Below are 19,788 nucleotides of genomic sequence, written 5' to 3'. Positions count from 1 at the left end.
TTTTTTGGCAGATTCTTCAATACAAGGGCACTGGCACTTGCGATGTTAGATCGGCTTTGGTTTTGCCTCAACATGCTACAGAACAGTCCAGATAGTGTTACCAGCTACCAGTTGAATCGTGCCGCTGGCTGCCATAAAGTCTTCGGGCAAACACCATTCAGTCCTTGGTCCACCATCCCTTCTGAATCACTAGGCTCTCCTTGCTCTCAATACTAGCAACCAAAGGGGTATGTCCCTTTATTTTGCTCGCCTTAAGTAATATCTTTGAAACTTTATCTCCCTTTAAACTTTCAAGATTGAAACAATTTCCATTGATCAACACCCACGATGTCTAAGTGAGCCGTGGCATCATAACAAGATGTTCTACCAGAGCTGCGCAAGTATGATATACTGTACTCTTTATCAGTTTTTTAGATAAAGGAGATGGTCAAAATTATGATACTGACGCCGGCAGGGTTTACGGATGGGGAACATTCAAGGTATGAGGTCAGTTATTCCTTTGGGCTACAGTACGGTTGATTTATTGTTTAGTGCACCAAAGCCAATTTCTTGGATTCAATGAGAAGGCCAGTGTACAGCATGCCCCAGTCCTTCTACCTATACTCAGGAACACTGTTCAGCCTAGTATCAGTACTGATAACGCCCTTGGCCTTGCAAAAGGAGGGAAGTCGAACGCGTGGGGCAATGGTCAGCAATTCCAACTTGGGGGGTATGCTCTTTGCGAGAGACATCAACTCATCGGTTGATCCTCGCCAGGTGTCCCTTCCCCGGTGCCAGGTCTCGAACGTCGCTACCTACATATATCATTGCTGGTATGATACTCAAATAGATAGAGGCCTATTTTTTGTGCTCTTTAAATCCGCCAGAGCGATAGGGAATATTTCACGAGTGCGAGGGGATTCAAGGACACACCGTTAGCGCTCCAAGTCAATTAAATGCTCTGGAGGAATTGGTTTCGGTCGTGCTCAGATCAGCAGGGCAACCAACCGCCGGGCGATTTCGCGCATCCCAAATCACCCCTGTCATTGGTTTGCTCCTGTTTCTGAACCCCTGCAAGATGACGTCGAATCTGCAATTGACAAAATTGACCCACGTTATTTTACCAGTGATTGCTTCATATTATCGTCATAGGGCTTAAGTGATTCCTTCTCAATTACCATGCTTTCATGATAAAAGTCTTGTTGCATTAACTTGCATGATGATCAAGACTCTCTAGGTACAGAGAGCTATATCTAGCTTGCGATATCCGCCGCCAAGATGTAAATGCTACCAGCGCGGCGATTTATTTCTCCCGGAGCTCAAAATTGCACGCTCTCCGATAACCAATTCGCCATAGTCTGCCACTAGCAGCTTCCCTCCATACACGGTCAATCACTCGCAACCCTCTCGAAAGTTAAATAATTTAATAAGTTACCCCCAAAACCTCAAACCCCCTCAACCAAGCCCCTCAATGGAACAAAGCGACCAAGCCGAAAGCGCCCACTCGGTATTCCGCGTCGTCCAAATCTTAACGTTAATCCCATGCTGGGCAATCCTAGCCGCCCTAATCAACGTCTACAACAAAAACGGTGTCGTCCCACCATCCGGCATTGTTTGCCTCTTCGTCGTCGCCCTCCTCGCATCGGTATGGTCCTTCTGCGTCCTCATCACCGCTATGCGCGCGCGGAACACGGCACTGTGGATGAGCTTCTTCGACATCTGCTTCATGGCGGCGCTCATAGCGGGCGTGGTCCTCCTCTCCAACATCGCCAATTCCGAATGCGTCTTCGCTCGTGTGGCGAGCGTGATATACACGACGGACGGCCAGAAGGTTTGGCAATCCGGAGGGAACAGCGGTGATGGCATCTGGCATAACGACGACAATTGCTCCCTCGCGAAGGCGGCCTGGGGCCTCGGCATCACAAACATCATCCTTTTCTTCATCACCGCTATCCTAGCCGCCGTCGTGTATAAGCAGAATGAAGAGGAAGACAATGTGGTGGAGAAGGTTTATACCACTCGTGCTGCTGATCCGTACACCCGCCATCCGAGACGTCACCGACATCGCCATAGGAGCCCGAGGACTGGGGAGTACATTGTTGAGGAAAGGCTTTAAGGAATGTCTAAGGAGGAAGAGAGGAAGTTTGTGGGACCACTTTTACACAGATTTCGAAGACACCCTTATCATATTCATACCTTTCATGTTTTCGTCTAACTTATGTTTCGCGACTCTTCACAATTCACTTTCACGCTTGTAAATAGTTGTCACTTTATGAGCAAAGGCAGGGCATAACAGCGCCTTATCAGGATATCACGTACTCAAAGTCCCTCCTCCCGGAGTCACAAGTAATGCAAAAACCCCCCAACCCCGAGTCACACGCTCGAGTACAAAGCCCACTTCAGCGCCCTAAAAATATATCGCCATCAATCGAACTAGGACCAGAACCCAGAGTCTCAGTCTCAGTACCACACGCTATCATACAATTGCGCCACCCGACCCTGGCACAAAGCTATGGATATCACATCACGGCGGCTTTTCCTCCAATTCGGCTGATTTTATTATTATTATTTCCTACCCCTTTGCTACAGGATGGTATCATAATAGTACTACTACCGTGCCAGACCTGCACAATACTACTCGTAGTCTAGTATCATATCTCTCAAGCTTACATGGCAAAGCTCCACCCCCAATCCTCCCCCCGAAATACGGCAGACCGAAACTTCTTTACTATGATACTCCTTCAACCCACCCTAAACTACACAATAGAAGTAAAAAAAAAAATACCAATACCAAAAATGATTCAGCCGGGAATCGAACCCGGGTCGGGCGCACACTGAGAAATGGCAAGCGCCCATGATACCTCTACACCACTGAATCATTAAAACACTTTATTCCCAACGATCATAAGTCGACATCGCTGGACCGTTCCGCGCAAAAGTGGCACAGCTTACTGTACTGAAACATTCCGTTAGCTGAGCGCAAGCGGATAACCACGATGCTCTCTTCCGCAAGTCCTCACGAACCCAATAACTTCTTTCCATCATACTCCAAATAAAACGGCAGATATGATACCGTACTGTACAGTACACCAACGAACCGTTTTGGCCCGGGTATTAGCTAAAAATCCCCACCAAAGCTTCAAGAATTATAGCAGCCTCGCTATTCCCCTATGATATATACCTTCCTTTCGATATCCCCGATCATCAACTAGTGGTACCGTAAAAACCCCATCTCTAAAATACAAACAACCTTTCCTGCTACTGTACGGTACGGTACCGTAGCGGTAAGTCCTTTGAAAGGGAAAAAAAAACGCCCCATATCTCGATCAACCAGAGGCAACCCCAATCACCCCATGGAAAGAAGCTCGAATTGCAAGCACCACTGCCACTCCAGTTGAGAGGTGCGGTACAGTACTTTACCTAGTGGTTTTTTCTTCGCTCCTCAGAAGACCCCAAAAACCAGGAGCCAAAAAAAAAAAAAAAAAAAAAAAAAGGGGGGGAGAGTTCGTGACCTCTCCCTCCAAGCAACCACTCGTCCGGCAGCGAAGAGATCCAAACCCAAACCCAATTTTCCCCCTATATGTGAAAGTATCATATCATGAGATCTTACTTTCCGCCTTATGTCTAAAAACCGGCTGGGGGAATTGTCAAGAGAACTGGATACATTGGTCTTGGCGCATGTTCTGACGATTTTGTACTATCATAGCACGGTACTTACGGTAGTACATCATGGGAAGCGGCGCTTTTTCCAAACTTCAACTTTACAACGTTACATGCCAAAATAGCCAGCAAATCCTATTAAGAGGCTAGGGACATATATGAGACCATGCTATCAATCCTTCAAAAATTTTACAGCTTCAGAATGTATTGAATGGAAAAGTGTGGGGGGTGGCACGGTTTTGCTCACCCGTTTCTAGCACCAGGCTCGTATCACACGTGCCCCGATAGAGATCTTAGCTAAGCCTTGTGTGCGGAATTGAGCAATCAAAGTTGCTTTGCAAGCACCTGTGAACACCTCCGCTCTGGTGGCCAAGTTGGTAAGGCGCCACACTAGTAATGTGGAGATCCTCGGTTCAAATCCGAGTCAGAGCACTGCCCATCTATTTTTTGTGTCCATATATACCGACGCCCAATCTATAATAGCAACATTCGAATTCCTACTTTCCGACAACTGAGCTGACTACTAGATCATATCCTTCTCTAACATATACCTCAAAAATTCTTGCTAAGCAGCACTTTTCTTTTACTTCATTTCTAGTTCTGCCCCTTAGGAGCTCCTCTCACCATTCTCCCATCTCTTCATTGCCTCCGCAAACTTTTTGATACCTTCCACTGCGACATCCGCTTCAGAATAACTCACCGAAACCCGAACACAATGATCGCCCCAGCCAAGCGTGTCCCCAGGGCACTCGCTCCTATCACCACCAAGCACGATCACGTCCTTTGCAGCAAGCTTTGTAATCTCATGGGCGTCGTAATTTTCTGGGAGTATGATCCACAGAAAGAATCCACCTTTACCACCATAAATGGTAGCTTCTTTTGGAAAGTAGGTCTTGATGGCAGCAATAATAGCGGCGCATCGGGCAGTGTAGGTTTTTGTAAGATTTGAGATTGCGCTATCAATTGAGCCGCTAGTAATAAGTGGGTGTATAAGGGTCGAGGCGAAGTGTGAGGGTGCGCCGCCCTGGTTATATAATTGTTAGTTTAAAGTTGAGGGGCATGGGAGGCGAGGAGGGCGATGTAAAGGGTAAGACATACACTACGGTTCGCACCGCCCTCGCCCATTTGTTTTGCCAACACTCCTGTAGCACTCTCAATCCAGCCGCACCTTAAACCTGGCCCCAATAGCTTTGAGAACGAGCAATTAGAGACCGTGTACCCGGCTTCATCGCCCCCCATTCCATGCTTCTGGCCAATCTCATGGTCCAAAGTGACAAGTCTAGGCATTAACTTCTTGTCCGGGGTAAGGGCAGAGGTATCGCCGTCATTGCCGAGAAAGTCGTACACATCATCACTAATGACGAGCATATCCCACTTCCTAGCAATCTCAACGACCTTCCTGCGGGTCTCCAAGTCCCATGTCTCCCCAGTAGGGTTCGAATACGTAGGAACACAATACATAACAAATTTGTAGATGCGCTTTGGAGCGCCGGCCCTAGAGATTGGCTCCAGGCCGCTTGGAAGCTGGACATCTGGAGCAGAGGCAGAGATACGCTCGAGGTGAGCCACCAAGGAATCGGTGTCAATCGTATTCTTGTTAAGCCTTATAGCGGTCAATTTCCCGGAAAACCCAGCGTCTATAACGGTAGCCCTCTGTTACCACACCAGTCCATCCAGGTCAAAGGTACAATTATGGGGAAGGCAAACCTTGGAACACACTTGCTGCTAAAAAGTAGGTCGGGCTAACGACGAACGCCTGCTTCGTGTACCCAGTTCCGGGACTAGTACACAGTAAAAGCGTGCTCATAAGCCCATACGATGCCCCGGGAGTGATATTAATTCTCTCCCTAGAGTTTAGGTATTCATTAGCCCTACGTCCCTAACCGTAGTTTGAGCAGATAGGAAACATACGCAGGAATGGCTTCTTTGAGCTCATATCGCTCAGCAGTCCATCTTCCAATCTCAGCACGCAAGTCCTCGTTCCCCATGTTAGGTCCGTAATGTAATGGGTGGCGAACCTGGGCATAACTATCCTGTGGAAGGTCAGAGCTAAGGACCTTAGCAGCGGACTCGCGAATCAGGTCCACTGCAAGAAGGCGGGTCGATGGGTGGCCTCGGAGGAGATCGATTGGTTTATGGAGGTTAGCAAGCATGTTGGACTGTGTACCGTACACTGTGCCGTTAGTTGGTTCTTTTGTCTCGGACTAACGCAAGGTTGGGGCGGAGGATACGATACGGATGATGAGATTTTGAGTCGGGCTAATGACGCCAGAGAGGAGAGATCAGATCCCCCTTCTCTCGAGTCTTTGTGAGCAGGGGCGAAACCCAGAATTGTCAGAGAAAGGGAGGAGGGGGCGGGGTTACTGCGGCGTTGGAACCATACCGGGTTCGCCATGCGCAAATAGGTTTGTGTTCTCAGGAAAGATGTTTATCAATGGAAAGGTGTCATAATCTAACAACCCGAGAAAGGCCACAACCAGAAAGTTTAGAGCTTGAAATCGAGTTCCACTAACGACATAATAAATGCTCAAAACAAACTATTCTGCGATAGCCTCACATAACCGTAGACTGGGCAACCACGTCGGATTCACTTAATCGCTCTAGAGCTCAAGGATATGAAATCGAACCCCCATAGCCTCGCACCAAGCCACTCCCAGGAAACAAAAAAAACGTGAAGAACAAGCCCCAGTCACAAGCAATAAACACCCAATGAGCCAAAAGCAAATTTTCGAACCCTCAAACCGCACAAATAATTATAAAATGCCCTCCTTACCATCACTATTGCTAGCTAACTGCAACACAGGAGATAAAGGTCTTTTTTCCCTCTCCATAGCCTGCATGCTCCAAACCTAGAGCTCCTTCTTGGCAACTCTCTCTCCACCAGTAGCTTCGGCATAGCGGTCAGACAACGCATTGAACTCTCTGGTCAACCCTTCCGCCTGCTTCCTCATAACCTTAGTATCTCTCTTTGCGGCGGCCAATTGCTCCTTAAGTTCATCAGCACCGCCTTCAGCCAGCTTTGCATTATCGCCCCTCAACTGCTTAACAGTGGTATGGAGCTGCAAGTTCTCAAGAGTCGAAGCGTAGGTGCGATCAAGGATGAAAGACAAGAAGAGAGTGAATCCACAAAGGTACCTATGCACGACCATACTCTGTCAGCACAACGGTCCCTAGACAGGGGAGGCCCCCATACATGTTACGCTGAGAATAGAACTTCCTAGCCTGAACCTCCATGCGTTCATGTCCCATAACGCTTTGACCTCCCATATGTTTACTCTCCGAGAGCTCGGACTGAACACGGTAGACGCGGTTGACGGAGTCGACGAACAGGATCAAGATGAAGACGAAGGTAATCTATTTTTTGTCTCGTTAATACCCAAGTCACTTGTCTATTCAGGCAAGGAAAGGAGGAAAGTCAACCTTAAGACAGTACTGTATCTTTCCCACAACTGCACTCGTCGAAATCCAGGTGAAAAACCGCATCCTCGGGGAGTACGGGACCGGTAAGACCATGAGAAGGTAGACTGCCATCTCTACCATGAGTAAGACAAATACCTGCGTAGACGCATCCCGTTAGCAAAGTTGTTTGTTTGTTTGTTTACTACGTCACAGCTCCACAGTAAAAACAATAGAGCAAAGTACTCGAGTAGAGTGAACGTGTACGTGAAAAGACAACAAACTCGTCTCCACCCAATCGGACGATGGGTAGCAAAAGGTATATATACCAAAGAATAGTAGAGCGTCATGATGGCTCGCTATGAAAAAACAGTTAAGTGATTTTTTTTGTAACTTTTATCCAAAGCACAGTAACCCGTACTCGGTTGTGCAGCGTGGGTATCGTGTAAAGCAGTTGAACGTCTCAGTGGGAGTTGGTATCGAAGGGAGAGACAACAAGGGACCGTTGAAGGAGAAAGTCGTAGGGTTGTGAGGGGAGAAGGTGGAGGAGCAAGAAGGAAGAAATTGCGGGCTGTGGGCTGGCTTGACTGGCTGGTCTCAAGCTGTGTGAAATTGGGAAAGTGGCTTTATCCTTACCTTGTTTATGGTGCAAGCCACATGTCACCCAGACAACTCATATCATACGTCACTCAAAGTAAGGCAAACTAACTTTATCATACCGGCCAAGGCTACGGCTTCGTCAGATAATTTACAGGGACCAAGTTACTTGTATGATACTCGTACGTGCGAGCTGCTCGAGTAATAGTCACCGCTTGCGGGATATAGTTTGGAGATGTCGTCATGTCACCTTCACGGTCACCAGCCCAACCTCTATCTTCGCGACATAGGTACTGTACCCTGAGTAGATGAAAGATATCACAGACTTCAAAGCACAATAATTACCTTAATCGCCCCGGTCGAGATCTGTCGCAAAACTAACTTGAGCAAGGGCAAATGTATTTTACAAATAACTTTTAACACTTTATCAGACCCACTGCTATTCAATGCCTGCGCCAAAAAGCCTCGCAAAAATGAAAAGCTTGTAGTGGGATATGATATCGCATAATGTTGAAGCCTATCCCCAAACTAGACTACCCTTCGGCCTCAGTCTCCTCATGTGCATTACTCTAATCCACTTGTTAGCCATCCGTCTCTCAACCAAGACATAAAGTTATCACGCAAACCTTATGCTTAGGTGTAAAGTGAAAGTCACTCGGACAAGGACCCAGAAACATCTCTGATATCTTGATCCAATCCTTATAGTCCGAGCCACCAAGCAAGCACTCCAATTCATTTCTTCCCTTCCATGGGGGAGGTCTGTCCTGAATCCGAGGAGGCAACCTCTCGAGAATCCCAATGGGTACGTATCTACATCCAAAGCTGAGCCACTCGAGGAGGAATCTACGGGTAGTAGCAACACCGAGTTCGTCGCTGCCCCAGCATTCAAGACCGTATCGAACGTACTCACGAATGTAGTCTAAGCGCTCGGTGGCAGACTTATCCAAATACTGACCTTTTTGGATTTCCTCAAAGAGCCAGGGTTTTATCAGAGCTCCCCTTGCAAGCATTACTCCATCAACGTTGCCTTGATCAATGGAATTATAGTAGTCGACGTGAGAATAGCAATCACCATTTCCTACAAAGAAGACATTCGGTTTATCTCTAGCCTCCTTATCAATCGCTGTGTCGGCAGTTGTGTCAGACCTCCGCTTAAAATCTTTGATCAGCGCCGCAGTCTCGGCAATATACGTCCAGTCGGCATCCCGAGAGTATCGCTGCTGGCGACTCCTGCCATGAAGCGTAATAGCCTGGACATCCCCAGCATCGTAGATCCTCTGGACAAGTTTCTTAGCAACGGGCGAGGAATCTCGAGTTCCTAACCTAATTTTACACGTTATTGGTGTTTCCCCAGAGACATAATTCATTCCTTTGAGCATCTTGATTAACTTGGATGGCTGATCCAGAAGTGCACTACCTCCACCTTGACGGTATACAAGGTCAATTGGGCATCCACAGTTCAAGTCAACAAGTGACAGCCCATGACGAGAAGAGGCGGCCGATGGGAACAAAGTTGTCAAGACTTCTGTCGCCCGAACCGCCGTTCCAATCTTAGTGCCGCAAATCTGAGCACCAAAATTCGGAATTTCAGATGCATGGGCCCTTAATAGAGCCCACTCTGGCTTGTGGCCCTGGAGGAGGGGAACAGACATGGCCATTTCGGAGTAGGTAAGGGCAGCACCAAGACGAGAGCATAGACGGCGGAAAGGAAGGTTGCCCGTTGTTCTAGAAACCTATTAGCGTTAATCGCAATCGCACTTAAGCAGGGACCCGACCTACGTTAAGGGAGCCAACAACGGCGTTTCCTTTCCAATGTATATTCTTCTTTTCTCCGCCGCATTCACGGGTGCATCCACAAAAGAAGCTCTGGCATCGCCCTTGTCCTCGTAACCCAAACCATCCCGTGTAGTCTTCTCTTTATGTTCCCATTCCGCATAAACCTCGCTCTTCTTAGTCGGAAATTCGTTCTTCCTCAGTCGGATCTTCAGGCTCATCGGGACAGAATTAATAATCTCTCCGTATGGGTCATAAAAACCCCCAATAGGGACCTCTTCCTCCCACTGCTGCGGTCTGTCATCTCCAAATCCTATGATAACCTTTGAATTGGCAAGCTTTGCCTTCCGTTCCTCTGCAATCTTCTCTCCATACATCTTCTTCTTTCCCTCGTCAACAACCATATATAATTCGCCATTCTCATCTTCCTTAGAATGCGACCCAACCCATCTGCATCTCCACCCACTTCCGCAATATCCCCTTAGTTCCCAAACCGGACAAACTCCTTCGGAATCATCCCGCTTGCTCTTCAAATACTCCCGTAGATTGTGTGAGAAACCGCACTTTTTCGACAACCCATCCGGCTGTACCCATTCCTCCTCTTCCCTCCCCTCCATAATCTTATCCTCTCCTGTCGCCTTCCCCACCTCGACTTCTTCCTTCTTCTTCCGCCGCTGCCTCGCCTTCTGACCCTTCGGCCGAGCATTCAACGCGAATTCACAAACAGTCCCCTCGAATAGACCCTCCCGCGGAACCATAACAAGGCTGTTACACAGTTTAACTTCATCGTTCGCGAAATGGAACTTCCTCGCTTTATTCTGTCCGCGCTCGTGTTTACGTTTTTTCCCTCCGCCACCATTCTCTGCCTCTTGGTAGTGGTGGTGGTGGGCAGCCCCGACTGCGTCGTCATCTGCGGATGCGGAGATGGCTTTCCGAGCCTTGGGGAGGAGGTACCTGTGCGCAGGGAGAAGACTACTGTTAGCACTATTTTACTCGAGAACCTGGAGGAGGGGTGGAAGGTAAGTACTCTGGTTTGATGTCAGCGACGCCAGCATGAGAGTCCCTGGTGTCGGAGAGCTTGATCTTCTTAGGGGCGGGGGATGACACTTCCTCGGCCGCCGGGCGGGTATCCGAGGGAGGTGGTGATGCCATTGATTGTGCTCGGTTTTGGGAAAACCTTTGGAGGGGTGGATGCAGGCGGGAATGGTGGGAGCAAATTCGGGTGTCTGGGTCTTTGTTGGAGGGAACTATTTTCTTTTCTTTTTGGCTGGGTGATTGATAAGATTAGATGGCTAGGGTTGCAGATTCTATTCATCCAATGACATCCGTGATCCATCGAGTGAATTTCCATGACCCAAACACACGACCTACTCTAGACTAGTCCCACAATAGAACAGAACTAGTAGACCATACCCCGGAGTCCAACCGCAACCCCACTAAAAGAAATGCACTGCCACCTGCGAGGATCCTCACAGTACTCGTAGTAACCAGGAGGAATCACTTCTAACCTCAATTGGTAGTATTAAGTGTGATGGGAAAAAAGTTAACAAAACACAGATTCCGGCCTGTGGTAGTGCTCAGAGGTTCATAAAGTTTCGTTGTGGTACCCTGTTAAACCTACATAGGCACTCTTATCTTGCAGCTAGTCCTTCTGGAGACTGATATCATGTGCCCCGAAAAAAAAAAACACTGCCACTAGGTACCTAGTGGTTAAATACGTCCTTTGAAACGGTAAGAATGATCATATCATTGTTCAATGGACCAGACTACCCACTGGTCCATTGACCCACGGAGATACCCTCTTTCATAAAAGAAGAAGAGAGCAATGCATAGACTATGCCATTCACCATAGTCCCAAAAAATCACACTAAATTACTTCATCCCCCCTCCCGCTCTCCGCGGAAGGCTCTCACTAGTCCATGATATTGAGAACGACCTATTCCACCATATAAACGCACCCTTCCCTCTAGCAATCAAGCAGCAATATTCCACTCTACCCTGCGCCGAATACAAACAAGCACTTTACAAACAGAAATGGATATCCAAGGGAGTTGCCATTGCGGAGAGCTCGAATGGAAAACCAGCTTCCCGAACCGTTCCCTGCCAGAAAAAACAATTTGTCATTGCGTATATCCTCCCTCGTTTCCCACTTTTTTGCTTATAGTAGCGCTGGCTAAATAGCCCACCAGAATACCTGCAAGTCCTTGGGCGGTGGTTGCTACTCAGTCAACATGGTGGTTCCAAAAGTACCCCTCCCCCATTCTCCCCCCTTCTCTCCCCAACCCGCAACGTATGCTAACCCAACCCAGGGCTACGTGGAAATAACCAAAGGCAACCCAGGAAAATACACTTATACCGGTGAAAGCGGAAACCGCGTCCATTGCGTACCTCTCCCCTCCCTCAGCCTTTCCCTTCCTCCACACCTTCTAACATAACAATTAGTATTACTGTCCGAAATGCACGACGCATGCGTATCACCACCAAATGGTCTCCCCCGACAATTTTGTCATGCGCCCGGGGCTTTGGGAAAATGAGGCAGCGCAGGAAGCTGGAATTGTGAGGGAAGTTTTCGCGAGACATCGGTGCCCGTTTCAGCCAGAGATTGAGGGTGCTACTGTTGAGGATTAGGTATGCGCGCGTGTATATAGTGGTTGGTTGGGTGGTGTAGGGAAGAGAGGAATTGTATCGTATGATAGGACGTTAGTCTGTAGAAATCTATTTTGGCGTGGATACATCCTGTGGTGTTTGAGGTACTGGATGTGACGATGGGTGACGTGCATTCGACGATCATTGAATGACTTTGACTTGTGAATTGCGAATTACCGGTATGATGAAAGGCATGATAATATATTATGATAGAGGAATGGGTAATTTCAGCGCTGGAACGAATCCTCGCAACCTTTCTAAGCTATGAATACAGAAACCCCCTCACCCACCTCCCTTCTCGCTCACCACACACTCAGTGCTGCTTGTACTCCTTCTGCAGTAACTTTGCGATAGTCTGCAGTTGGATATTGCTAGTCCCCTCATAAATTGCACCAATCTTTGAGTCCCTCCAGTACTTCTCCGCCAGTCCCTCCCTAACGAAACCCATTCCACCCATCCATTCGATCGCACTGCCACTAACCTTCTGCGCGACCTGGCTAGCATAAAGCTTCGCCATGGCGGCCTCCCGTACGAAGCCCTCGCCGGCACGGTGACCGCCAGCTTCCTTCGTTCGGACGGCATTGAAGAGCAGCGCGCGCGCAGCCTCGATTTCAGTCCTGGCTTGTGCGATCTGGAATTGCATTCCTTGAAAGTCACCGATGTATTGGCCGAACTGCTTGCGCTCGTTCCAAACGTACTTGACGGCGTTCTCCCAAGCGCCCAGGGCCAGACCGGTCATTTGGGCAGCGATACCGATGCGGCCTTCGTTCAGGAGGGAGATGGCATATCTATCCATCGCTCTCGATAACGTGCACAGAGGGCAGAGGATGGTGAAAACTTACTTGTAACCTTCTCCTTCCTTCCCAAGTAGATTCTCTGCAGGAACCTCAACGTCATCGAATGTCAAAACACATGTTGAACTAGCCTTGATCCCCAACTTCTTCTCTTTCTTGGCGATATTGAACCCAGGCATTCCTTTTTCAACCACGAATGCCGTTATTCCCTTGTACCCTCTCTCGGGGGCGATATTTGCAAAGACAATGAAGACCTCACTCTCGGCGGCGTTAGTAATCCACATCTTTTGTCCAGTGATTTTGTATGAGCCGCCGGATTCGGACTTGACGGCTTTAGTTTGCAACGCGAAGGCGTCACTGCCAGACGCCGGCTCCGAAAGGCAGAAGGAGCCGACGGTGCCCGTAGCAAGCTTGGGCAGGTACTTCTTTTTCAACACCGCAGAACCGTACGTGCGGAAGGCGGTATTGACTAGAGTGTTGTGCACGTCTACCAGCACGGAGACCTGTAGTTATTACCGGCCGCCGCCAAAATCAGCACCCTGACCCTCCCGAATGCCCTCCTCCAGCAGGATGAGTACTGGACTTACGGAAGGGTCGATCCTGGCCAATTCTTCAATCGCAACAACGACCGCTCCAAAACCCATTCCAGAACCACCATATGCTTCTTCAACTTCGACTCCCATGAGACCTTGCTCAAATAGCTGCTCCACGATGGATTTGTCCATCATTTCATTCTCGTCCATCTCCCTTACCTTCGGGAGAATGACTTCTCGGGCGAAACGGCCCACGGATTCCTTCAGCATGTCCTCTGTCTCGGTGAAGTGGAAGATTGGCGTAGGGTTTACATCGGAGAAATACCTGCATGGGGTATTTTGTGCGGAGAGTAATCCAGGTCGTAGGAGCAGCGAAGGGCGACGAAGGCCCCTAGGGATGGCAGTGCGGAGGGCGAGGGTAGACATACTCGCGTAGTGGCAGCTAGGTAGGGCCGGTAGTGGGGGCGGAGGAGGTGTGTAGGTGTGAACCAGTATCGGTGCAGAAGGATGAATGGAGATTTGAGTGTCCTGGTTTAAAATCCCCCAGCAAAGAAGTTAGGGAACAGAGGGAGGAAGGGAGAAGGACAAGACGAGAAGCGGTCGGAGAGGAATAAAGGGTACCTTGGGAGAAAGGGAACGTCAGATATGCTCAAGCGGAGTGAGAGCGCCAAGCGCCCCACAAGTACCGGTATTTGGGTAACTTTATAATAATCCCCGAAGCCGATACAAAGCGAATTCGGTCAACGAGAAGGAACATGTGATACCGTATTTGCCTTCCAGTTCTGGACTGTACGAGTAAAGTACCAGGTCAAATCGTTTCGTCCGGCGATGCAACTGCAACTCCACCACCACTATAAATTTACTACCTATGCAACCACAACTACCCAGAATGAAGTGAAAATTTAGTTAGAGATTCAATAGATATAAGAAAATTCTCATGTGAATTTATAGAATAAAAAAATCAATACTTTGTGCACCATTCCTTTGCATCTAAAACAGCAGCCACTCTCCTAGGCATAGACTCCTACAGCCTTTCCAAAAAAAACCCCTCTATATCATGAGTCCAAACCTCATTAAGAGCTTCTGCTAAATGTCTTCTAACAGTTTCTAGGCTACCCTTAGTCTTATGAATGTCAGGAAAGCACTAGTGTAGCTTTTCCTTTACCCTCTTCCAACAGTGCTCAATAGGATTGAGATCAGGGGAATTCAGTGGCCATTCCATAACCTGTATGTTGTTTTCCTCAAACCAAGCCATAGTATCCTTTGCAGTATGTATCTTTACACCATCCTACTGAAATATAGGATCCCCAACTGTGTCCTCCACCTCCTGCCAGGTATCAACTAAACCATCTTCCAAAACTACAATATATGCAAATCTGTTCACACTCTTCTCAAAAGTGGAAACCAGAGGACTTTTATTTTTAGCCCAAATACAAGCCCATACCATCAGCTTTATCCCAGGACCTTTTGTAACCCCATAAATGCAGTCCTTGTGTCACTTTTCCTCAGGTGTTCTGAATATCCAAATACCCTTAGAATCTTTGGTCCAATCCTTATGCTCCATACCCTAAGCTAATCTCTTGCCAGCATGCTCATCTTCCCGAAGAGCTCTCTTCCTTGCTCTTCACTTCTTTATATTGACTGATGCCAAAGCTCTATTGACAGTACTCAGAGAGGTATATGGTATAACATCATTGCACAATTCTGACAGGGTTTGGTGGTGCGCCTTCTTGGACTCTCAGGCTAGGCAGTGGCAGGTTCTGTTATCGATAATTTTGTGTCTTCCTGGTGTTGGAAGATTTTTCTCATCACCCCTCTTTTGATAGCGCTTATGAAAACTGAGAACTGTACTCTTTGAATGGTTTAAGAGCTTCCAAATTTTAGCAAAAGAGAATTCTTTTTTTCTCAGAGTAACAATTTGCCCTTTCTCAAAGTCTGAAGATGGCCGGTCTTTTCAGAAGGCATTGTTGTTGAGGGGTGGTTGATCAGTGGAATGGGGTTTTTTGAGGTGTTGTTCGGTTACCACCGATCGGACGAAACGATTTGATCTAGTACTGTACTGTACCTGACTGCAGCACCGGCAACCCTTTTTAACTATCTAAGCGTTATTGGTAATTTTTCCCTGTTAGGGGAGGCTCAATGCTTGCAGAGAACGATTCCGATCATGATACCTCTCTACGCGAGTAGATTGTGAACCGAGAATGAAGTATCGTACCGGTATCATACCGTAGACTACGATACGAGTATTATACCGGTATTTTTGCTTTCGATTCCACCATCCTTCGTTCAGAGAATGACTCTTCTGAAAAGAACCACTCTGGTTTGCTGTAAATTCCCTTGAAGTGGCTAGAATTCTTCTCAGCTTCGAGATAAGCCAAGGACATTCCTCTAGACTGCCCGGTTTATTCGTGCATTGAACAGCACAGAACTCACCCGGCAGCCAACTCCTGTACGAGTACTTGTACTGCAGTGCCGGGCTACCGAACCGGCAAACCCGCTCAAGTCTCAATCCCGGTACGATACCATATCCACAGACTGCAATGAGCACGACAGACACAGAGGGATCATCAGAAAGCTTGTCTGACAACATCGGTCATCCAGGTCTCCCATAGGTACGGGAGCACTGCTCGAGTGCTGTACTCGTAGTGTACGAGAGTGCCGGTAGCCACAAAGTGCTCAAGTATCGACGGTTTCACTATTCCGAAACCATTCACCCCATTTCTAATCAGCCAGCCACCTAACTTACCGGTAAATTTATGATACATATCACAATTATCATACTGTAGTGTACGGTAGGGTACGGTAAGGTACATCATAGGTTTGGGGGAAAAAGCACCACCCACCATAGTAATTTGATAAGATTATCGAGGACCCCCCCTTTCTGTATGATAGCACAGACTCTGTTCCCTCATGCATTAAATCTCTCATCCAGGTTCCTCTTTCACTCCGTTCTTTTTTCTTTTCCTTTTCTTCCTCCTCCCGTGTTTCCAATCCATTTGATCCCGCTTTCCCGTGGTTGGGGAGAAAAGAGCGCAAACCTTCCCAAACCTTTTCGCCTCTTCCACCCTTCACCCCTTCCTTTTTCCACCGCCTATCCTCCCTCTCCTTCCTTTCGCTATTGTATCCCGCAACCATTGTCACCCCGTCAACCAGCACAATGATCCCCTCAGTCTCATTGCTCCCCGTACTCTCGTTGCTCTTGCAGTCCATCAACGCGGCTCCCCATGACACCGACAAGCTTGTGCGTCGTTCGGATGATGCATCGACCACCCCAACGCCAACCGCGTGGGTAAGCGTCTTCGGCGATGGATCTGTCACCACTGTGACGCCGAGTGTTAAGACCGATAGCTCAGGTAACCCAACCGAAACGATCGACGCGAAGCCATCCGAGACAGCCTCTAGCGACGGTGATCAAAGCGATAATGTTGTTGCACGCTGTGATAGCTCGAAATACGAATTGGGGAAGACCGGGAATGTCCAACCATGGGTTCCATTCTGTGCACCGCACAACGGAACTGAATGGTGGGTTGACGGTAACTACTATGTTACATGGAACCCGAAACACTGGACGAGAAATTCAACTGTTAAAATCATCTTGAACTACGCCAATCCCGGTCGCGGCGGCAAGGTCGCCAAATTGGTTTGTCCCTCTTCTCCGAATTCTAGTATTCCGAGCATGCGATTAACCCAGAATCCAGTGGGAAACCGCCAACTCCTTCGGCCTCATCAACATTGAACCCTCCAAGGATTGGCTTGTGAACCGAACAGCTTTCGATGACGGTAACAAAAGGACTGTCGAAAACCAAACAATGTACTTCACAATTGCCGACGACTCCCCAAGCGGCACACAACCCAATGTTGAAACCGGCCCCACCATCATCCTAACCTCCCGCCCGAGCCCCGCACCTATAGATAAATCCCCCAGCAACCGACCTCCCGTCTCTATCCTCGGTCTGGCGGTTGGCCTCCCGGTCGTCTTTGTGTTTGTCGTCGGAACAATCCTCTCCCTGCACTTCTGCATGAAGAGCAAGCGTACGGTTGGACCTATCTCCATTGGCGGCGGTCGCAGACACTTCTCCAAGAGGGGATACTCCGGTCGTGCGGTACGCAGGCAGAAGGCCGCAGTCGCGGTGCGCTCTGGGGATTATAGAGATGAACCCGGAGAAGAGATCGCACCGGCTGGAGGTATCCCGCCGAAGAGGGACGAGTGGGAGTTGACGAGCGTGCAAGGTGGACGGTAAAGCGCTTTATATAGTTTTCGGACGAAGATGAGTATGTGGAACGAAAGTGTACGATTAATATGGGAATGAGTTATTGTTCTCCTTTTTCCTCTCCTCCTTCCTTTCCCATTTCCTTTACAGTTGCCCTTTAGCCCCCTTTACGCGCGTGGAATGCCTACCATACCGAGCACTCTTGAGATGAACGGATGGCTGGATGGAGGGACGAAAGACCAACCAACTAACTAATCAACTCATGCCCCCACACCCTATCTAAATGGAAGACATGTTTTTGATGATTTCGTGAATATGTAATAGGCAATTGTACATTCTATTCATAGCTTCCTATCAATCACAGAAGAATTAAGTTGAGATAAAAGTAGATGCTATCCATCACTAAATCTTTCTTGGTTAAGTCATTGTATTGATCTAGGGGACTTTTTAGAGGCAACGTTGTGATATCATGCCATATATTTTGAAGGGTCCACTATCTTTTTCGTTTTTCGCTTGACTTGAATGACTAGCATGACATGCTATGTGTCCGACCAGCGGACCGCTTCAGCAGGCGACAGTACTCGAGTACACAGCAAACCACAATACCAGTAGCACAGCCAAAGCGGAGCGTGGCACTTGCGATGACGGGACGGGCAACCAATACCGTAGTCTATCCCGACTGGCATCGTGCAAGTACTGTACTCGTACAGCACCAGGGGGTTGCCAAAGTCGGCCAAATAACGCCTATTCCCTACCCAAGAAGCTCAACGTTCGAACCCCAACCCGGCATATCCATCCAGCACGAGAGTAAAGCCAACCCGCAGCGACAACCTGCAGTAATCCCGACTCCACAAATGCAAAAAAAAAAAAAAAAAACCCACAGGCGGATCACGGCAATCAAGCAACATTCGACCGCTGATCCAATCTCATACAGTACCGTACACATGCCTTGCGACGGCGTCGCACCGTTATTTTGTCCACCCCCAAGCACTGTATGATACACAGCACCCATATCAGGACCTTATTGTTTATTATAGCTGCCAGCACAGTACAGTACTAGTACAACAACCAAAATTTATGCCATGCCATGCCTTACTTCTTTGTAATACTTTGGGGTTGTTGTTTTGCTTTTTTTGCTTTTTTTGAGGGAGATTCCACTGGATTATTGCGGCGGGTAAATTTCATTATTATTGATATATTTGTCGGGTTCTGGTTGCGTGATGTGAGTGTCGTGATGATGAGGGCTGGTTAGACTAGGGATTTTCTGAAAATTCTGTCGGGTTCCTGTCGTGTGATATGTTGTGAATACTAGCGAGAGAGTTCGAGTGCGGTGGCTAAGAGTATCATCACATCGGGCTGGTACGGTGTTGAGTTCACTTGTCAAACCGAGGTATGATAATATTATGGTATACAGTGCAGGGCTATTATCCTTAGACGAAGGGCTCTGTTCGAAGGGTGGGTCGGGAGGGATTGGAGGATTGATTCAACTACGGTAGTGATGCCTAGCTTGACGAGTTTGGTATGGTACTGCACGCTGGTACTGTACGAGTAACCTACAGAACTCGAGTATGATACTGCTGCTGGTAATATTTCGCATCATGAGATATCACTCCCAACTACTCTAAATCCGCCACCGCAGGGCGTTTTACATTACTGCTATGGCAGGGTTTCGAATTCTTAAGTATATACGAGAAAGTTAGTGTTATAAAATGTACAGCCACCAATCAGTCAAATCCAGGTCATTTTCTCATGGACCTCTGCGGACGCCATGCTATTCCTGTTAGTCCCTTGACTGCTACCAACACCAACACTACCACCACTACTGCTGCTGCTAGCGCGGATACTCCCACGGTGGCTAGGACCTGGCACCGCGATCCCAACTTTCTCCAACATACCCGCAAGACTATTTCTATCGTTCCTATGCCAGAATTAGCACATTATTCTTCCCAAACACCACGCAACAGATCCCGGGGGAAACAGCAACATACTCTCCATCGGCTGGCAACTCGAATGGGTTGCCATGACTATCCCTATCCCTGGTATACACCGGGGCGCTCCCGGGCAGCTCCAACGCAGCCTTATTCCTCCCCTTGCCCAGATTACCCAACAATTCCTGGAACGTGCTCAGCGGGACGTGTGTTGTGGGTTCCAGCTCCGCTGCGTGGGTCTCTTCGAGGCGGAGGCGATTCACACCTGCCC

The 19,788-nt window shown here is 48.3% G+C and overlaps 6 protein-coding genes; 2 read left to right on the top strand and 4 right to left on the bottom strand.

Moving 5' to 3' along the window:
- Nucleotides 1–1,450: 1,450 nt before the first annotated feature.
- Nucleotides 1,451–2,268, top strand: GSTUM_00008942001 (uncharacterized protein; the record flags this gene model as incomplete). XM_002840385.2 has 1 exon in its annotated part: nt 1,451–2,268. One exon carries the CDS (start codon nt 1,451–1,453, stop codon nt 2,093–2,095), a length of 645 nt encoding a protein of 214 aa, XP_002840431.1. The 3' UTR covers nt 2,096–2,268.
- A 1,846-nt stretch (nt 2,269–4,114) lies between these two features.
- Nucleotides 4,115–6,111, bottom strand: GSTUM_00008941001 (uncharacterized protein). XM_002840384.2 has 6 exons: nt 6,023–6,111; nt 5,871–5,931; nt 5,551–5,812; nt 5,347–5,486; nt 4,738–5,276; nt 4,115–4,663 (listed from the first exon to the last, which is right to left on the bottom strand). Exons 3-6 carry the CDS (start codon nt 5,790–5,792, stop codon nt 4,247–4,249), a joined length of 1,338 nt encoding a protein of 445 aa, XP_002840430.1. The 5' UTR covers nt 5,793–5,812; nt 5,871–5,931; nt 6,023–6,111; the 3' UTR covers nt 4,115–4,246.
- A 26-nt stretch (nt 6,112–6,137) lies between these two features.
- Nucleotides 6,138–7,596, bottom strand: GSTUM_00008940001 (uncharacterized protein). XM_002840383.2 has 4 exons: nt 7,365–7,596; nt 7,060–7,194; nt 6,833–6,993; nt 6,138–6,774 (listed from the first exon to the last, which is right to left on the bottom strand). The coding sequence occupies exons 1-4, from the start codon at nt 7,383–7,385 to the stop codon at nt 6,489–6,491; spliced, it is 603 nt and encodes a 200-aa protein (XP_002840429.1). The 5' UTR covers nt 7,386–7,596; the 3' UTR covers nt 6,138–6,488.
- Nucleotides 7,597–8,228: 632 nt separating this feature from the next.
- GSTUM_00008939001 (uncharacterized protein) lies at nt 8,229–10,595 on the bottom strand (the record flags this gene model as incomplete). XM_002840382.2 has 4 exons in its annotated part: nt 10,433–10,595; nt 9,781–10,359; nt 9,412–9,702; nt 8,229–9,357 (listed from the first exon to the last, which is right to left on the bottom strand). The coding sequence occupies exons 1-4, from the start codon at nt 10,555–10,557 to the stop codon at nt 8,229–8,231; spliced, it is 2,124 nt and encodes a 707-aa protein (XP_002840428.1). The 5' UTR covers nt 10,558–10,595.
- A 1,769-nt stretch (nt 10,596–12,364) lies between these two features.
- Nucleotides 12,365–13,936, bottom strand: GSTUM_00008938001 (uncharacterized protein; the record flags this gene model as incomplete). XM_002840381.2 is given in 5 exon segments in its annotated part: nt 12,365–12,589; nt 12,607–12,696; nt 12,746–12,839; nt 12,894–13,348; nt 13,433–13,936. The coding sequence occupies 5 exon segments, from the start codon at nt 13,802–13,804 to the stop codon at nt 12,365–12,367; spliced, it is 1,236 nt and encodes a 411-aa protein (XP_002840427.1). The 5' UTR covers nt 13,805–13,936.
- Nucleotides 13,937–16,269: 2,333 nt separating this feature from the next.
- On the top strand, nt 16,270–17,941 carry GSTUM_00008937001 (uncharacterized protein). XM_002840380.2 has 2 exons: nt 16,270–17,018; nt 17,077–17,941. The coding sequence occupies exons 1-2, from the start codon at nt 16,536–16,538 to the stop codon at nt 17,617–17,619; spliced, it is 1,026 nt and encodes a 341-aa protein (XP_002840426.1). The 5' UTR covers nt 16,270–16,535; the 3' UTR covers nt 17,620–17,941.
- The last annotated feature ends 1,847 nt before the right edge of the window (nt 17,942–19,788 follow it).

The sequence above is a fragment of the Tuber melanosporum genome (assembly GCF_000151645.1).
Source record: "Tuber melanosporum whole genome shotgun sequence assembly, scaffold_50, strain Mel28".
Taxonomy (NCBI): domain Eukaryota; kingdom Fungi; phylum Ascomycota; class Pezizomycetes; order Pezizales; family Tuberaceae; genus Tuber; species Tuber melanosporum.
This window is presented reverse-complemented; position numbering and strand designations above follow the sequence as displayed.

What these genes read in the sequence shown, in the direction of transcription:
- GSTUM_00008941001 (XM_002840384.2), bottom strand. Translation starts at nt 5,792, where the DNA reads ATGCTTGCTAACCTCCATAAACCAATCGATCTCCTCCGAGGCCACCCA. An exon ending in CTCAAAGAAGCCATTCCTGC is followed by an intron (nt 5,487 to 5,550) that starts GTATGTTTCCTA and finishes CCTAAACTCTAG; the next exon opens with GGAGAGAATTAATATCACTC. An exon ending in AGCAGCAAGTGTGTTCCAAG is followed by an intron (nt 5,277 to 5,346) that starts GTTTGCCTTCCC and finishes CTACCGTTATAG; the next exon opens with ACGCTGGGTTTTCCGGGAAA.
- GSTUM_00008940001 (XM_002840383.2), bottom strand. Translation starts at nt 7,385, where the DNA reads ATGACGCTCTACTATTCTTTG. An exon ending in AGATACAGTACTGTCTTAAG is followed by an intron (nt 6,994 to 7,059) that starts GTTGACTTTCCT and finishes GACAAAAAATAG; the next exon opens with ATTACCTTCGTCTTCATCTT. An exon ending in TTCTATTCTCAGCGTAACAT is followed by an intron (nt 6,775 to 6,832) that starts GTATGGGGGCCT and finishes GGTCGTGCATAG; the next exon opens with GTACCTTTGTGGATTCACTC.
- GSTUM_00008937001 (XM_002840380.2), top strand. Translation starts at nt 16,536, where the DNA reads ATGATCCCCTCAGTCTCATTGCTCCCCGTACTCTCGTTGCTCTTGCAG. An exon ending in GCGGCAAGGTCGCCAAATTG is followed by an intron (nt 17,019 to 17,076) that starts GTTTGTCCCTCT and finishes CCCAGAATCCAG; the next exon opens with TGGGAAACCGCCAACTCCTT.